General features: G+C 46.4%; 1 protein-coding gene across 1 annotated transcript; it reads right to left on the bottom strand.

Annotated features, from left to right (window-relative positions):
• Positions 1–551: 551 nt before the first annotated feature.
• GJA5 (gap junction protein alpha 5) lies at positions 552–17,194 on the bottom strand. The gene is made up of 2 exons (XM_063625944.1): positions 17,107–17,194; positions 552–2,984 (listed from the first exon to the last, which is right to left on the bottom strand). The coding sequence occupies exon 2, from the start codon at positions 2,949–2,951 to the stop codon at positions 1,875–1,877; it is 1,077 nt and encodes a 358-aa protein (XP_063482014.1). The 5' UTR covers positions 2,952–2,984; positions 17,107–17,194; the 3' UTR covers positions 552–1,874.
• Positions 17,195–18,899: the final 1,705 nt, after the last annotated feature.

Here is an 18,899-nt window from a genome sequence, read left to right as displayed (position 1 = left end):
TATTTTTCCTTTCTAAAACCCTCACCATCAAAGATTGATCCCACAGAATTTCTAATTCAAGAACACTCATTTCATAAAACATTTCAGAGACAGAAGGAGAGAAAATATTAGTGCTAGGCAATAGATTAAAAGGTGTCCCCTCCAGGGACCTGGGATGATCAGACATTCCTTCCTAAGTGGCATCCTAGTCACTTTCCTCCACTTCTCCGCTCTCATTTTTCTTTCCACCCAACAATAGCATCCAAGTGTCAGCAGAGGGCCCAGAGATGGGCAGGTAAGTCAGAGGTTAAACCTCCTTCTGAGCCTTTACCCTCCTCTGTCCCAACCTCTTGTGCCTATCTGTTTAGGTTAATAACTGCCAGGCAGCCAGAGAGGAGAGCAGGAAGACACAAGTTTCTCTGTGGTTTCCTTTCCTTATTTCAGGACTCCCCTAGCCTTTACCCATCCTATCAGCACGCACACACACACACACACACACACACATGCATTTTAATAATGTAATAATCACTCTATAAGTCTCAGTATCCAATTCCAAGCATCCTTTACCTTCATCCAAAACAACAGCAACCAGGCCAGTCCCTGGGGAAGGCAAGGCTTTTCTACAGCCCCCACTTGGAAGTCTCATTAGGGGCACTAGGGAGACATAGGAATCTCTGTGCTCTTTAAATAAAGGCCCTGCCAAGAGAGCTGGAGATTCCCCTACTATTTCCATGGCCCTGCTAAAGCCTCCAGGAGGGAGAGATCTGGGGGCCTCCGTAGCTGTCATCACACCTCGTCTTGGCACTAAGTTGGCAGTCAGCAAAGGAAGTAAATAGGAGGGGAAAATAGTTTTCCAGTGTTTTCTCTCCATTTTTATTTTCATCTTCACAGCAGAATTTTTTTTTCCACAAGGGGAATCTGAGAAGTACAATGCTTTCTTTGTTTTAACAAGGCCTGGGGAAATTCCACTGGCCTCAGTGGCTGATGATCTGGTCAGGGTTCGAGAGAGGACAACAGCTTCTTGGATATTCCTGTTGATAAGGCCTTCAGGGAATGGCTGGGTGAACAGCCAAGGGAGAAAGGGAAGGGGTGGTTTCTATCATTGGATTGAACAGTAAAGGAGCTGCAGGGTGACAGATGTTGGCAGGAATTCCAGTGGAGTTTGTGTGTACAGTGACTCCCTAGCAGAGCTGACACCTTCACAGGCTAGGTGTACACCCTGGCAGAGGGAAAGGTTGCAACATCACCAAGGTGGCGCATTTGCCAGAGATACATACCAAGGCATTTGTAAAGTTGAGGCTGCTGGTAAAGTTCCAAGAAGCCCTTTTTAAGACGGAGTAGAGGGAGGAGAAGCCAAGGGCAACCCAAGGCCATCTCACCACTACTCCAAGGAATGGTCCATGGAGACAACAGATTCAAGAGCACATATAATGCAAGTTCCTTGATTCATGCTCTCTATTGGCTGGGAACTTTGAGCTCTTCCTTGGAGGAGGGAGGGTGATCAGGTCAAGGAGGTAGGAACTTAGAGAACGCATTTGGTATGTTGCTGGTATGTAGAGAGGGAGTCATTCTATCCCTCTGGCTATCCCTTCCAGGCCAGCTTTTGCCATGCTTCCCTTCTTTCCCTCTACCCTGTTTCATGAGTAATCTGAAAGGCTTCGTATACTGGGTAGAGGGTGGGGAGGGAACTGCAGTCTGGGTGGGTAGTCACGTCTCTTACTATCCCAGAGCCCTGGTTATAGTTTCTAGAATTAATGAGCAACGTCACTGAGACCCGGGGCTCAAAGCAGCCAAGCAGTGATGACAGCGAGAAAGCATCAGTTCAGAAGGGGCACGTCTTTCCTCTCTGAGCCTCCTTTGTTCCCACCTGGTCCTGGTCCTCCCATAAAGGAGGGTCACACTGATAGGTCATCTGACCTTGCCTTGCTGCTGGCCTTACTAAGACGTCGCTTGTCGCTATGATAGCCATGGGGAAGGCGGTGACCTGGTGAGACTCCATTGGGCACCTCAGGCTTCTGGCCATAACAAACCTGGATGAAACCTTCCCCAGGAGTCTGCTCCTGACCTCGTACTTGCTCAGTGGCCAGGTTGTCTGTGTTTTGTTGGGAGGCCATATTATTGTTGAAGGGATTGAAGAATTTTCCTCCAGGGCCATTCTCCAGGCACTGATTAAAGTCAGGGGGTGGTGTGCAGCTCTGGACTATGCCCACAGAGGGGCCAGACAGCTGGCACTTAGCCATGTGCTGCTGCGGTTTGACAAATCGCTGTCTGATCTTCTTCCAGCCCAGGTGGTAGAGTTCAGCCAGGCTAAGGAGGAGGGACAGTGCAGCCACAGCCAGCATAAAGACAATGAAGACATTCTTCTCTGTGGGCCGGGATACGTAACAGTTGACAGGGTGGGGACAGGGACTCCTGCGGCAGACGTGCAGGGTGGTCAGGAAGATTCCGTAGATGAAGTACTGGCCTACAATGAAGCCCACCTCCATGGTGGTGCGGATCAGGATGCTGCACACATAGGTGTTGAGCAGAGTGCCCTGGAGGGCAATCCTTCCATTCCCTTCCTCCCAGCATGACAGTTCTGCCTTCTCTGCTACCGGGTACTCGTAAGAGCCAGAGCCCTGGACCTCTTTGGCCCTCTCGGCCTCCCGTAGCTTGCGCTTCTCCTGCATGCGCACAGTGTGCATGGCGTGGCCCATGTACACCAGAGAGGGCGTGGAGACAAAGATGATCTGCAGCACCCAGTAGCGAATGTGGGAGATGGGGAAAGCCTGGTCGTAGCAGACGTTCTGGCAGCCAGGCTGAATCGTATCACACCGGAAATCAGCCTGCTCATCTCCCCAGGAAGACTCAGCAGCTGTGCCCAGCACGAGCATACGGAATATGAAGAGGACAGTGAGCCAGACCTTGCCTACCACGGTCGAGTGCTTGTGTACTTCCTCCAGGAAATTTCCTAGGAAGCTCCAATCGCCCATCTTGGCACAGCCAGGGAATAGATGCCAAAACTTCTGCAAATGGGGGAGAGAGAGAGAAAAGGAGAAGGATGTTCTGTGAAGGTCTGGAATGTCTATCATGTTGTGGGATTCCACTGATCCATCCAATGGGTTCTTTAAGAAAATGCAACTCAGAAGTCAAAGCAACGAAAGAAAAGCTCATTCTCCTTTCCCAGCAAAAATAAAAAGAAAGAGAAGATTCAAAGTAGCCATATTAGCAAAATTAGAGCATGGCTGCCACACTTCAACGGATCTAGAAATCGTGGTGTGTGTTACAATATGGATTCTGCTCTTGCCCCAGTAATTCTACTTCAGGAGATCTGGGATGGACCCAGGAATCTGGATTTACAACAAGCAGCCCAAGTAATTCTGATGCAGGCAGTGAGGGACCGCACCTGGAGAAACACGAGTATTAAAAAGAACACAAGACTGTGGTCTGCAAATGTGACTCTGGGCATTTACCTCACTGAGTCTGTTTCTTCATTTATCAAATGGGGATGGGAATAGCTGCACCAGAGAATTCTGAGGATTAAATGATATGAGGTGTGTGATATTCTGAAAATCATTCCACAACTGTTCCAAATGTTTAAATGGCTGTTGGATGGAAAAGGAATTTTTTTATGGCCCCAGAGGGCAGAACTAGGTGGAGGAGGAAAGAGTGAGGATGGGATTGGCAAATTTGGCCCCTCAGGAAGCACTCTGCAAAAATCAGAACCGTCCAGCATGGACCAGCTGTGTTGGGAGTTGGCAAACAAAAAGTGTGCTTTGGTCACACCAGCTGACGGTATCACAGATGAGTGCTCACTTCCCCTGGCTGGTAAGGCAATGTTAATCTCCCATGTCTCAGTGCAACACAGCCATTCCAGCCACACAGCCCAGCTCGCCTGGCTGCTAAGTTTCTGTGTCTCATTTAAATAAGGTTCCCACACACCGATCTGCCCACCCTTATGTCCAGTATAAATGTCCCAAAACTTTATGTCCCTTACAAAATCCTCCCTCATCTGGCCCTTGTCTGCTTTTCCAGCCTGTTCCTGCCTGTCCGCATGAGTTCCTTTTGTCCAGCCATGCCAAGTCTTCCCAAATGCCCTCCTTCTGTACCCCTACATGTCCTCTCACCCCTAGCTGAATCTCATTTACCTTTCAAAACTTAACCCAGTCATTGCCTCCTCCAGCCTTCCCTCCTCCCTCAAGCTGAGCCTCTTCAGCTCCTGTGATGGCCCCTGGGACACTTACTCGTCTCCCAGTGCTTGTCACCTTCTGTTGTAATCCTCTGCCTGTCCGTGTTCTCCCAGTAGGGACTGTTTGAAAATGGAGACTGTCTTTTCTTCTGTATCACCAGAGCCTGGCCCAGAGTAGGTGTTTAATACATCTTAGTTGAGTGAAGGAAGGAGGGGCTGACAGGCACTGTTGTTTCCTACCCAATAGAAAACCAATTCCCTGTTTCTTGCCTGCCTCCCATTGGCAGGGTGAAAAAGCCAGGTATCACTTTCTCAATCTCCTCTGCAGTTAGTTCTGGTAGGTGAGGTATGGGGAGAATCTAAAGTAGAGGGAATGCTCCAGAAAAGGTTTTTCTACCCCCCCCCAGTAAATGGAGAGAGCCTCACTCACAGTGCTCCCATCCCCCTGTGAACAAAAGGGAACCTCACTCACAGTGCTCCCATCCCCTGGTGAACAGGAAGGAGACTACTTACAGTGCTCCCATCCCCCAGTGAATAGGCGTGAGCCTCGCTTACCCCCACCGCTTCCTGCCTGTGGACAGAGTTGTATGAACCAAGATGTCTAAAGCTGTCCAGAGAATCTCAGAAATGTCAACCAGTGCCCTGAGGCCTCTGAAGCAACTCTTGAGGCTCCCTACCTCCAGGATTCTTACTTAGTGAATAATGAATGTTCTTACAGTTTAAGCCTCTAACCATTCCTAACCAACAGGATGACAAAGGTCTCGGAGGGAATGGAGCATAAATATTCCTTTCTTAAAATCATAAAACCTCAGATTTGGGTAGGACCTTAGAGGTTTGTCAAATTCAAACTTTGACCTTCATATCTTTGCTGCCAATGTGCTCCTGGTTTCTGTCTGAACATTCTTCATGCCTATGGGGAAAGATGGGGCCAGGGTGGTGCATTTCATAGTCCAGGTTTCCTCAGCTCTTGAGTTGATTGTTGCCTTGACAGGGACCAACCTCCTGGCCCTGTCTTCTCTCAGACCCCAGGTCCCCAACCTTGAGAGTATACAGAGTCCCTGGGAATGAGGGAGTTCCTGAGTGAGCGGAAAGCGTCTTATCTCTGCTCCTCTCTATATCAAAGACCCATCCAGGTCTTGAGGCCTTTCCTGTCATTTGTGATCAGACATCTGCCCCATTTCCTTAGGTGGTGAAGCGCCCCCTCTTTCAGCCTCCAAATGTGGAAAATTGTGGAGCGTGTGCTCAAAAGGAAAATGGCTGATTAGATAAGAGTTTGAATTGTCTGTCCTCTCTTCTGGGCACATGTACAGTGTTCAGCACCTTCAGGGTCAGCCACACACGTGCAGTGACTGAACTATGGTAAGTGTCTGAGAAAAAGAGGGAGGGAGAGAAGGGGAGGAATAAAAAGAAAAGAAGAAAAGGGAAGGACAAGGGGGAGTTGGAAATGGAGAAAAAGACCATGTAAGGGTTAAAAGACAGATGCAGGAGTTAGCTTACTGAGGTTTGACAAATTTCTATTACCATCTGCTGGGCTTAGATAAATGATTCAGTCTGTGTTTCACTTTCCCCACCTGCAAAATGGACATACTATTAACTCATAGAGTGCTGTGAGATGATGCATGCAAAACACTTAACACAGTGTTCAGCAAATAAGAACTGAATAAAAGGTAGCCATTACTAGCAACGAGAGCAGTGGGGAAGGATGAGAGTAGAAGGAGGGAGAAAGAGAAAGTAGAAAGTAGAGAAAGGTGTATTACAAAGGAGAAAAGAAATGGGAGCAAGAGTAGAAGGGGAGGAAATGAGAAGAAAATGGAAATAGAAAGAAAAAAAAGAAACAAATGTCATATTCTTCCAGGATTTGGGGCAAGTTTTCCACACTCAGTCCCTGAAGACTTCTCCCTTGATCTTCTCACTCTGTCACTCATTCCTTGCAAGTCCCCAAGGAAGTATAAAAATAGTTCCAGGCAAAGAATGTGACCCTTTGGTCTAGTCTGCCAAGAGGCTTGACTGCTGACTCCTTCACTGCTGTCCAAGGAATTCCACCTGGAAGAGGTAAAGCACAGGTACAAGAAAGGAACACCTTGAAAAACCAGAAAGGCAGTATTAGGAAGGATATCTATCTTATTGGGAGGGAACAAGAGAAACTATCTGAGGAGGTATAGGGGTGAGGCAGACCTCCTGGGCCCAGGCAGAGGAAATAGGGTGAAGGGTTTTTCATGTATGACTTCCTGCTGACGCTCAGGCAAGGTCAGAGAAACTTAAAATTGCTACCATGTACCAGATGCTCAGTTTATAATGTGAAAGGTCTCTGGCTGTAGTTACTTTTCCAGCTACATTGGCTCCCTTTGGATACCCTATCTCAGCCGAAGAAATTTGTAGATTAGATACTCAGTGAGTTTACTGGGCGTATAGCACATAAAATACTTTGTAGATTATTATCTGCTTCTTGGCAGGAAGTGTGTTAGGAGGGGCAAAGGAAGCTGCCCATGCCATGAGTAAATGCTATCAAACACAATGGCAATTTACCTCACTGCTTTAGCAGTTATCCTCACTGGCTTCCTACCACTTAGAAAGTCCAAACTGCTTAACTTGCCATGTGAAACCCTGTACAGTCTTATGCTATCGTTTTTCCACTTTTCCACTCACACACTCAATACTTATGCTACACAATTTCCCATGTACATATACACATCTCACCATTTCGCATTCATTTATCTTGGCTTCTTATGTTCCCTCTGCCTAGAATGTCCTTTTTTAAACTTCATTTAATAAGTTTATTGAGTGGCTACAGGGTGCCAGCCATCATTCTGGACAATGAGGATACAGCAGGAAGGAGGGGAAACAAACAAACAAGTGATTCCCTGACTTCACTGAATGTAACTGCCTTTCTTTTTTTTTTTTTTTTTGAGGTGGAGTTTCACTCTGTTGCCCAGGCTGGAGTGCAGTGGCGGGATCTCGGCTCACTGCAAGCTCTGCCTCCCGGGTTCATGCCATTCTCCTGCTTCAGCCTCCCGAGTAGCCCCTTAATTAACAGCAGACATTAAATACATGATTTCAGTAAAACACAATGTGTGTTAACATAAAGGAAGTATAAGGTGTTATGGGAATGTGGGGCAGGAGCCTGAATCTGGTTTATGGGTTTTGGGGAGGGTCCTAGGGAATTGTGTTCTAAAGCCCTCTGCCACTGATACAAGTTCTGAAATCAGCAAGGCAAAAAGAGATGGTCCCTAGAGCCTGGAAGAGAACCATCCCAACTCTAAAGGTTTCACTCCGAAACCTTCAACATCCTCTTTCAACTTATCCTATCCTGAGATAAAGCAAATTTTGGAGGGGCCACTAGGAAACTTGTTTGGCAATAGTAACATGGTGCTTAGATAAGAGGAAGAGGGCCAGAGGAAGGATTTTGTGTATAGTGAGCATGAATCATTTTATGCTTTTATTTCATGTACTATATGGCCAATGGCCAGAAATAAAGCTCAGGCACCTACATTCTGAATCCAGTGCTCCTTTTTTTTTCGAGACGAAGTCTCGCTTTGTCACCCAGGCTGGAGTGCAGTGGCACCATCTCAGCTCACTGCGACCTCCGCCTCCCAGTTTCAAGCAATTCTCCCTGCCTTAGCCTCTGCAATAGCTGGGATTACAGGCACGTGCCACCATGCCCGGTTAGCTTTTGTATTTTTAGTAGAGAAGGGGTTTCACCACGTTGGCCAGGCTGGTGTCAAATTCCTGACCTCAGTTGATCCTCCTGCCTTGGCCTCCCAAAGTGCTGGGATTACAGGCGTGAGCCACCACGCCAGGCCCAGTGCTCCTTCTTGTGGTGACATTGTGGTCCCCCTACACGGCCAATGTTTTCCAAAGAAAATCATTTCAGAGCAACCCAGATTAATCATAAACTCATAGCCAGAACCTCTTCCTCTGACTCTGCAAATCTACAACAAAATGGAGAAGTCTTCTAAAATTGACCTCAGCCCTCTTTGGTATCCCCTGAACTCCAGAAGACTGAGCATCTGGTACATGGTAGCAATTTTAATTACCATCCAGCGTGGAGGATACATTCTCACACTTGGTTATGTATTTCCTTAGACTTGTTTTCCAAACATTTGTCTATCAGCCAACCTGCAAATACTTTGCTGAGTCCCCTTTATGTGCCTACCACTGTTCTGAGTAATGAGAACAGTACCAAAGAGGTGCAAGGCCTGACACACACTGGGCACTCAATGATGTCTATTAAATTAATAAAATCGACCAGGCATGGTAGCTCATGCCTGTAATTCCAGCACTTTGGAAGGCCGAGGCGGGCAGATCATCTGAGGTCAGGAGTTTAAGACAGCCTGGCCAACATGGTGAAACCCCGTCTCTAATAAAATTCAAAAATTAGCCCAGTGTGGTGGTGGGCACCTGTAATCCCAGCTACTCAGGAGGCTGAGGCAGGAGAGTTGCTTGAATCCGGGTGGTGGAGGTTGCAGTGAGCTGAGATCACGCCAGTGCACTCCAGCCTGGGCAACAGAGTGAGACTCCGTCTCAAAAAAAAAAAAAAAAAAAAACAAATTAATAAAATCAGACATGATTCCTTCTGTCAAGTATTTAACAGCTTTTTCTCTCAAATGGATAGTATGCTTCTCAAAGTCAAAAGCCCTGTCTTCTACTTTGCATTCTTATTGCATTAGGTTCTCTCATTTGGTACACAATAAATGCTTTCTTAATGATTGAAGAAAATGTTTGGCCAGCAGTAAGATTGCAAAGAGGTCCTAAGAAGACTCAAGTCTTTCTTCTTAAGGTCAGCAGTAAAAATAAAACCTCACAATAAATAAATTAAAATAAAAGCTTACATACTGTTCAAAATGTGCTTCTACATTCTCTTGTTGGTTCCAAGAGAGCAGGATCATATTTGTTCTGTTCAAGACCAAATACCTTCAGAATGTTATAGACATTCAGTTTTTATTGTTGAATGAATGAATCCTCATAACCACTCTGTGGGGTGATTGTTAGTGCCTGTGTTTTGCAGAGGAGGAAACATATAAAAGTGATTCGTTCAAAGAAACAATTAATGGGGGAAGAACCAGGGCTTCATTCCAGAGTTTCTGTTCAAGTCTGGTGCATGCCAGAAAGTTTCATTCCATCTCTTCTCCAAGAGTGGAGCTCATCAATTCTTAGACTTTCGAGAGGACTTCCCAGTGGAGATAACTCTGGTGTAGGAGTTAGGGGTATGTGATGTTTGTAGGGGTGTGGAGTAGGTGGAGGAGTTGCAGAAGAGATGAGGAGATTTCAGACAAAGGCGAGACTGCATGAACAAATTCACTGAAATGAAAACCAGCATGGTTTTAGAGTACAATGAGCAGAGCATGGAAGGAGAGTCTGCAGAGCAGGCAGGAGCAGATTGTGGAGGGCTTTCACAGCCATGCCTAGGAGTTTGGAGTCATTCTCAACCCACATGACAGGCCACGCTTAGTCCATTCTTTGCTCCTGAGGGCCTAATCTGAAGCCTCCAAATGGGGTTGGGGATGTAAAGGACTGCACAATTAGTAATGTCCATGCTTGTAACAGTCTTTTAGTAGTGGCTGCAGCATCAACTAGGTAGGCTGCAGATGACAGGTACCTCCCAGCACACTTGCTGTGACTGCACCCTCATCTCTCCTGCTTAAGAAGGTATATTGCTAGTGAGTGAGGCGCTACCATAGGGATGCCTCCAAAATTCTCTTCTTTCTATTGATTCCAGTTCTGTCCTGTGGAGCCACACATAATAGCCCTTCTAATATAGTATTTTACAATAATTTCTGTGTCCCCCAAGTCAGCAGCTGGGCCTTGGGCTGAACTGTAAAGCCTTGGAGGTCTCACACACCTGAGAATTAGTTGCTCTATAGGCCATGTATTCTCTCTCCCACTCAACCCTGAGCTCTTTGAAGACAAACTGCTTTTCTGTTCATCATTGTATTATCCTCCTGAAATTCCCTCCACCCCAAACCCCTTAGTGGTCAATACCACACCCTGCACAGTGTAGTATGTACTTTATAAAAACAACAATGGATGAATTGATAGCATTTAGGTCTCTCAAAACACCTAATGCCAAATTGATCAAGGCAATTCTTTACCAGTTGCTGAAGAAAAGGATGAGAATGCACACAGAGGCCAAGCAACACGTTGGGGCCATGCTGCATGTCAGCGGAGGGGCCTCCCTGGGAAGCTGGCATAGGGACACCTGCCCAGTGACGATGGTGACCAGAACACCAGGGAGATGGAAGCCACTGAGTGTTTCTTCTACCTGTGACAGAGCCGTTCTCTCAGCAGGACTGAATGTGTCTCAAGCAGAAATTCCATCACCGTGGACTACTCTCTCACTGCCTCCTCCCCTCATAGTACTGGGGAACTTATCCAAGCTTGTCAAAATTAGATGACAAGACCACTCCACAGAGTCTGAGTCTAATTCTGGACAACGACACATGTTCTGGACAGTATCTAACAGATCTCTGGTTCTCAATAAAGGTTGTTATTCATAGTAATAATAACAACCCCCTGGGCCCATGCTATAATTCCACTCGCCATTCAGTGGAATGTGGTGCAGGGCAGAGTTCACTTGTTTCCCAATTAAGAGAATTCTGTTGTGAAAGGACCCAAAGGGTTTCACTTAAAGGCTGCCCGAGAAATAGTATCATATCAGTGCAGTTTAGTTCAGAAAGTGCTTATCGAGCTCCTCTGCCATGTCAGACATCAAGGTAGCTTTATAAAGCAAAGCACCAAGCATAACCTTTATGTCAGAACTCTTTTGTACCTTATTCATTTGTGTACATGTTTTCTGATTTCCTCTCACCCCAGTAATTTCTCCTTAAAATGGATATGTAGGGAGAATTACATGAGAAAGTGGTCTTGATCCTCAGCTACTTCAGTAATCTTTGTTATCCCTTGACATTCCCAACTACGTCTTCTAGTTTATCCAGTTACACACAAAAAAAAGAATTTGGATCTAGGTGACAATAATAATAATAGAAATAAAATAACACTCACTGACACCTTTCTATGTGCCAGACACTCTATAAGTATCTTTCTATATCTGTTTTCATTTGCTTCTCACAACAACCTGAGGAAGTGGGGACTATTCTTTTTTTTTTTTCTTGAGACAGAGTCTCACTTTGTCACCCAGGCTGGAGTGCAGTGACACAATCACAGCTCACTGGAACCTTGACCTCCTGAACTCAGGTGATCCTCCTACCTCAGCCTCCCAAGTAGCCAGGACCACAGGCGTGCACCACCACACCCAGCTAATTTTTTGTATTTTTTTTTTTTTTTTTTTTTTTTAGAGATGGGGTTTTTGTCCTGTTGCCCAGGCTGGTCTCAAACTGTCGGGCTCAGGCGATCTACCCACTTCGGCCTCCCAAAGTGCTGGGATTACAGGCATGAGCCACCATGCCTGGCCTCTCATCTTTTGTTACAGGGCTCGGAGAGGGTAACTTGAGCAAGATCACACTGCTAGTAAGAGCTCCTAGCTCATCTGACAGCAGTGTCCCTGCCTTGACAACTATGCTAAACTCTATCTAAATCATTTAAAGTTCCTTCTTTGGAAAATCCTAACCAGTCAAAGGCTGGCCACCTTTATATAAGATGATTGAAGCGGGAATGTTTGTTGAGATCATTGTTCAGATAGGAAGTTGATTGTAAGTGACTGGTGCTAATTCTTACATTTAGGATTTTCATTCTTTTCCTGATTTACATTTGGGGTAACTACTTCAGCCTCAGGAGAAATGATCAGGCATATGATGTAACTGTAGCTACTGAGTCGGGCAGTGTGGGCACCTTCCTCAGAATTAGAAGTCCACTGAGGGCCAGCATCCCTGAACCTTGCTCACTGTAGAGGGGAAAGGAAGATAGAGATAAGAGAGGAGAAGAGATAAGCAAGATGAAGTACTCACTTCAGTCTTCCTCCTACTCCAGCCAGTGGCACCAATGGCAGATAATTAACTCCTTTTTAAATTTAATTATTTTATTCTGGCAAGAACAGATGGGTCCACTCAGAGACACCCTGCTGGCAGACAGTTGTTTCAAAGCCAAGGAAGTAGAAGGGAGTAAAGTGGAGAAAGAGATTCGTGCTAGGATAAATAATTTTCTTAAACCGTTGGAAGAAAAAATACTTACGAAAAGTGAATGAAAGGGAGTAGTAAATGGAGATATTAAATGACAACAAAATATTGGTAGGTCCTTATTAACTGCTCCAAACTTAGTACCCATGCAATTAATTACCAATGAAAATTCTATTATAATACCCACATTTCTTTATTATTTTCCCCATTTGTCATAGATTTATAGTGCAGTAGAGCTGAATGGAATGTAGAGATCAATCAAACTCAACTCCTTATTTTTAAATAAGATGACAAGGGTCCAAGGAAGTTAAGTAATAGTGATAACAACACTAACTTGAGTATTTCCCATGTGTGAAGCCTTTATAACTATACTTTCTAACCCTCCCATTAACCCTGCAAGGAAAGTAGTATTGCCCCATTTCACTGATGAAAAAACAGGCTCAGAGGCTAAGTACTTGTACTAAGTGCCACAACTGGCAAATGCTGCATAAAGGGTTTGAATCCAGCTAGCCTAACTCTAAAGCCCACATCCTCTCTATGTCTCTGACAAGAGAAAGAAAACCAAGGACTAGGACTGATAGATGATGATAAGCCCGTGCCGAGAACTCCAGTCTCTTAACTCTCAGAGTTATCATCATCTATTTTTCCCACTTTACCTTGCCTCAGAAGAGACCCAGGGTTTTTCCTTTTAGCTTCTGCCTTACTGGATGGCCATCTCTTACATATGCTGTTCCTAGAATTAATTATTACACTGGGGCCCTCAGCCCACAGTGGTCAGGATTCCCAGACTCTTCAGCCTCTGCCATCATTTGGCCAGAATTCACATATAGAAAGTTATTTCCTTTTTTAGCCAGCAAGTGTTCTTGGCTGCAGCAGTGTCTACTGCCCGGTTCTTGGCTGGCCAAACAGCAGGCTCTGGTGTTCCATTGATGTGAAATCATAACAAGAACAACAGAAACAGCAATTGTTAGGCGGAGGAACTTCCGGTCTCTAAGGACTAGTAGGGCTAGGACCTTGCTTGCATCACTCTCTAGTAGTGTAACCCTAGGCAAGTCACTTATCCTCCCAATTTCTAACTCATCTATCAAATGGGAATGTTTATTCATGGGGATAACGTAATGTGTGGACATGTGGAGTCACCTAGAACAGTATCTGGCATATAGGCACTCAATAATATTAGTTCCTTGTTTTCTGACATTTCCAATAAAAACTCCTCTCAGACATGATTCAACTAGCCAACTTGATGCAGAATCTGATAGTGCTTCAGGCTGGTTAGTGACACAGCAAGGACCCTCATGTGGCACAGGTACAAGAGGGTAACTGTCAGAGATGGGAAAAATACAGACAATGGAAAGTATAGGAATTTGTCTATAAATTAGTTATCTCACAAGGCATCCAGACCTCCTGGGTCAAGGCTGGGGAATCAGGGAGGTGTAGGGCCCACTCAAATTAAGCCACTCTCATTCCTGTTTCAAGTCCAGCCTGCCTTCTAATGTGTCTTTAACTCAAGATTTTGGGCCTGGAGTTGGACTCCACATGGCTCTGTATTATAAAATGTATGCCTCATGGGGATGCCTCTCTTCTGAGAAGCTGCAGCACTTTTGAAGCTGATCGCCAAGCAGAAGGCACACTCACAATGAGAGGTTTGAAGCAGGCTCAGTTCTACTTGGAAGAGAAAGAGGGGATTGTCTACTCCGTGATCTGAGGGTAAGGGACATCTTGATCCCTAGCCACCTCTGTCCTCTCCTGAGGTTCTGAATCATGGAGTTGCCAGGTTGGAGTAAGATTCGGGAAATCCCCTGTGAAAATGCAATGTTATCATTTCATGAAGAGAGGCTCTTTTCTGGTTCCAGCTGTTTCTTTGTGATCCTAGACAAGATATTTCCCCTCCCCGAGCCTCACTTTGCTCACATGTGAAACAAAAGTGTAGAGGCTCTTTCATCTCTAAGTTAGAACATCTGGGGAGTCTGTAACTTGCCCAGTTGTGATAGTATGGCAAGTTAGTGGCAAAGCCAAGAAGCAAGTCCAGAGTTTCTGACTTCCAGCTTAGAGGACAGCAGAAGGAGTCCTAGAAAAAAAAAATCTGTGGTCATAAAAAACCAGCAATACCTCCTTGGAATTATATGTCGTGGGAAGCCTTTCTATTTGATAGCCACTTAAAATACTTTATTTAATCCTCATAAAACCTTATGAGGAAGATATTTATTAGCATCTTTGGCAGATGAAGAAACTGAGTGTAAGAGACATTAAATAATTTTCCCAAGATCACACAGCTAAAATCCTAGCCAAACGTGACTCCAAATGCCAAGGTTCTTCCTTCGGCCCTACCCCTCAATTAGGTAAACTCTAAGGTCCCTCTGTGATTTTTTCAGTACCTCTCATTCTGCAACCTCCTGACTCTCAGTGGGCTGTTGAATACTAAATTTTACTTGCCCATTATTTGCTAATATATCAGAAACAATTTATGCTCAAAGTGCATCAAGCTGGCATCACCAGGAGCCAGCAGCTTTCAACAATAGGAAGGAAGTCAGGTTCCTTTCCAGGAACACTGAAGCTTTCCAGGAAAATGGTCATCTCTCCCCTTTGTCCAGCTCAACCCTTGAGCCCAGGTTGGTGCTTATGGGAGTTCGTTCACACAGAGAGCTACTGGAATCCCCAGTAAGTGAGTCCTTCCCTAGGATGGGGGCAGAGCTTTGGTCTTGGGTCTCCCCGTCCCTGAAGACGGCAGGTCATCCAGTTCCTGTCCTGATTGATCCACGTAGACAGGTCTCCTGTCCTAGGAGATGGGGTCACCCAGTACCTGAGAGACCAGGTGGCACCGTGGCAGCACCCTCCACTGCCTGTGCCCCGCGAACAGCCAGTGTAGACGATGAAGAGCAGGTGGGCAGGTGGGAGTCAATACCAAAAAATGGAATTGTAGAGACACTCAAGTGGAAGAATCAGGGAGACTCAGGGAGAGATGGAGGCTAGGAAAATACAGCCAGGGGGATGGAGGTTAGAAGAGCCCTCCGTATGAGTGAGCAGGGCAGGGTGCTCTCCCGACTCAATCAGCCCTGACTCACCGTGTCGTCTCCTACGAGTCATGCCCTTCTCTAGTCCTTGTTCTCCTTATTTGCCAAAGAAGGAGGCTGGTAATGGAAGAGATCTCTTTCAGTTCTAATGTTCTCGGACCTTAGGCAGTACTAGGAGAGGGGACAGGAGTGAGGCAGTTAAGATATAAGAGCAGTGACCAGCTTCAGGAGCCCAGCAAGCACACCTCTGGGGTTCCAAGGCAGAGACAAAGCAGGGCAGCCTGATTCTGTGACTGCTGTGGCTCTGTGAACGTCACATGTGTGGGTGAGGGATGCTCAGAGAGTGTTGGGTTGGAAGCCACAGAATCCCCTCCTGGTACTCTCTGCTCTGCAGGCTGTGGTCACTGGGACTCCTCACTGGCAGGTGCTGAGTGAGGAAAAGGCTTGGAGGGACAGCCAGGGGAGCAGGCTCCAAACAGCTCTGCCGCCCCGGGCAACCTGGCAGGAAGGTGGAAAGTTCAGAGCTGTCCCTAGAGAGCAGTGAATCAAGGGCTGGGCTGGGCTTGGCTGTGACTCTGGGGACAGTGGGTGGAGGGGATGGAGGCCGTTTGGCCTGCTGATGTAAATGTCAGGTTAGAAGGCCTCTAAATACCAGCTGGTGTCCCCAGCCATGAGCCACAGCACCAGGCAGTCAGAGGCGCTGCACCTCCACACACTCCCCTTAGTCTCTTCTCTCCTTCAATTTTGCTGGTTCCAGGTCTCCTGACTCCCTGTTCGGTGCTCTCTGCACTGCCCTGCCTCCTCCCGCAGCCAGCTGGACCTCTTTGTGCCAGAGCCTTTTTCCAGAAACAGCAGCCCCAGTGATTTGCTGGGAAGTGAGAACCAGGAATCCCTCTATTATAATGGAATACTGCGAGGGAGAATAAAGAAAAAACTGAGCAGCAGAGCAAGATGAGAAATTCTTGTGTTGCGCCTCCCTTTTTCACTGGTTCTGAGTTGCCTTTGAGCCTATGGAATCACAGCCTTACACCCCGTTACTGCTGAATGGAACCAGAGGGAAACTTCTACTTCAAATTCCCCATTTTATAGATGAGGAAACCAAGGCCCAGCATGGGGATGTGTCTGCTACAAGGCCTCCCAGCCCCTGAGTTTGGGCTTTTTCACTGAATGCTCAGAAGAAAGGTCCAGGAAGAAACTAACAATCTTTCTGCCCCGTGGCCTCCTACTTCACACTGCGAGTGGAAAGGAGACCTTCAGTGGGCCCTTTCCTGGGCTTCCTCGCTGGTTTCACATGCCTCTTTCCTCTGGCTGCAAGTGGCAGCCTGGATCTCTCACATGCGGCCACTGCACAGCGGGGACATGATACTCTGCAGGAAACTAAGCAGGGAATATTTTTAAACCATCCAACATGCCTTAGGGAGAAAAAAAAAAAAAGCAAAACACTCCCCTAGATGCTGCGAAAAGCATTTTGAAAAAGATTCCATGCCTAGCAGAAGCATCCTAAAACAGTGTTGGTTTTATTTTTAAAGGGCCAATTCCCTCTAAGAAAAGTTATTGGGAATGGACTGGTGACCCACTTCTAAGATGCCCCCAGAGGACTGACTCCACAAAAGTAGGCTGGAACCCCAAGGGCCCTCCACTCATAATTCTTCAGCTCCCTCTAAATCGAGGAAGTAATTTATCTGCTGCTTCGCTAAACCTTTGTTTTTAATATATCCAAACCTCACTATCACAGGAAATAGTGGGAGGGGTAAGGAATAAACTCACAGGTAGAAAGAAAGAGCTTTGTTTTTATCCGGCCCAGAATCCAAGTTCCCTTCTTCTGGCTACTTCATATCCACTTGTAGTTTTAGTTGTTCAAATTCAAGTCTACTCTTACCTGCTTCTTTTCCTCCTCCCTGGACTTTCCTTCCGTTGGCTTCTTCACACTCTGGCTGCTGCTTCTCCAACTGCCCACGCTTTTTGCTCTTGAGCCTGTCAGTTGTTCCTCTTCCACCCTCTTTTTAATCGTATCTGTCGCCTTCCCTCCTCCCACTTCTTCCTACTGTTTCTCTCTCCACCCCTTTTCCCCTCTGAATCCCTCCCTCCCCTCTCTCTCTTTTGTGTTCTTAGTGTCTTTGCTCTAAAAGTCTTCTTCCCTTCACCTCCTTGTAGTCTCAGCTCACTATGCTCCCCTTCCCTGGCCCCCAAGGGGGCAGAGCCCCTCCTCCCTGCAGCCCTCCCCCTGTCTGTCTGCCTGTTGTCCTTGTCCTCACAGCAGTCCTCCACATTGCCTCTCCCCCGGGCCGCTGGTGCACCACCTCCCTAGGTCTCTTCCTGCCCACCCCTCTGCTGCATCGCCTCAGACTTCCCAGGCCATGGCTTTCTCGGAGCATCAGCAGGAAAATCGGCACTGCCCAAGAGATCCCTCTTCCCATCCTTTTCCCGTCATCAGAAAAAAAGAGGGTGTTCACTCACATAACAAGCCTTTTTTGGGATTTCCACTATGCCCACACCAACGAACTGAGCATAAGCCAGCACGGGAAAACACGGTCTCACAAGTCACAACCATCCAGCACCCAGAATAGGCACCAGGCCTAACCTGAAAGGAAAGAAATGCTAACCTCCCAGCTCCAAAAGTGTAGGGCATTCCTCACTCCCAGAATCATACTCTCTCCCCTTCTCCTCTAAAGAGAGGCAAGCACCTTCTATGCATCAGGCACTGGGCTAGAAACTTCCTATATATATTGCCTATTTTTGTCTTAATCATTCTGTTTTCCGGTTCTATAAGGTAGACCTTTTCTGCATTTTACATTTGAGGAAACTGAGGTTCACAGAAATTAATAACATGATTATGACGACCCAGTTTGTAAAGTAAGTGGTAGAATCAGGATTAGAAGTTTTCACCAATGCCAACATTTATCTTATTGCTCCTTCCATGAAAGCAAACAGGTCTCCCAGCTGGAATTGAACTGATGAAAGTAAGATTGGCTCTTGTTAGATCACATGCCACAGGTGACCAAATTCAGAAACTGTAGGGGTATCTCTTCCCTCAAACCCTCCCATTCTCCAACTTCTCCCCCAGACTCCTCAACTTAAACGCTTAGCCGTGGACCCAGTTGGAATGAGGTAAGTGTCAACAATAGAGGTTACTATGAGTGCACTGAAATCAGAAAAAACAATGACTAAGAGCCCACGGATTTGGAGAGCTAAAGAAAACTTCAGTGATCATCTGGAACAGCCAGGGAAACTGAGGCCCAGAGAAAAGGCCACTTGTCAATGTCATATACAGTAGACAGTAGTATGTGGCAGAGGCAGGGCAGGAAGCCAGAATGGTCCCTTTGCTCCACATCATCACCTGAAACATGCCTTTTCCGCAAAGCACCGGTCACAAGCATTCCAAGATTCTGCAAAGATGTTTCCTTAATGGGCTATATTTTTCATGGGCGAATGAGCTTAGGATCAGCAAGAGGGAAAAGAGCAAGGGGCTGAATTTCCAGTTTCGAGGGAGGCAACAGCCCTGGTGAAAGCAAATGCAGGATTCTTGATTCCTTGGCCAGAGTTTACCCCACTTTTATGCAGCATCAGAGCAGATTCTGGGGCCAGCCTGACTGGGTTTGAATCCTGGCTCCGACACTTACTAGCTGTGTGACATTGGGCAAGTTAACCTCTATGCATCTCAGTTTCCTCCGC

The sequence above is a fragment of the Symphalangus syndactylus genome, chromosome 12 (genome assembly GCF_028878055.3).
Source record: "Symphalangus syndactylus isolate Jambi chromosome 12, NHGRI_mSymSyn1-v2.1_pri, whole genome shotgun sequence".
Taxonomy (NCBI): domain Eukaryota; kingdom Metazoa; phylum Chordata; class Mammalia; order Primates; family Hylobatidae; genus Symphalangus; species Symphalangus syndactylus.
Note: the sequence above shows the minus strand (reverse complement) of the source record. Positions and strands in the feature narration are given on the sequence as shown.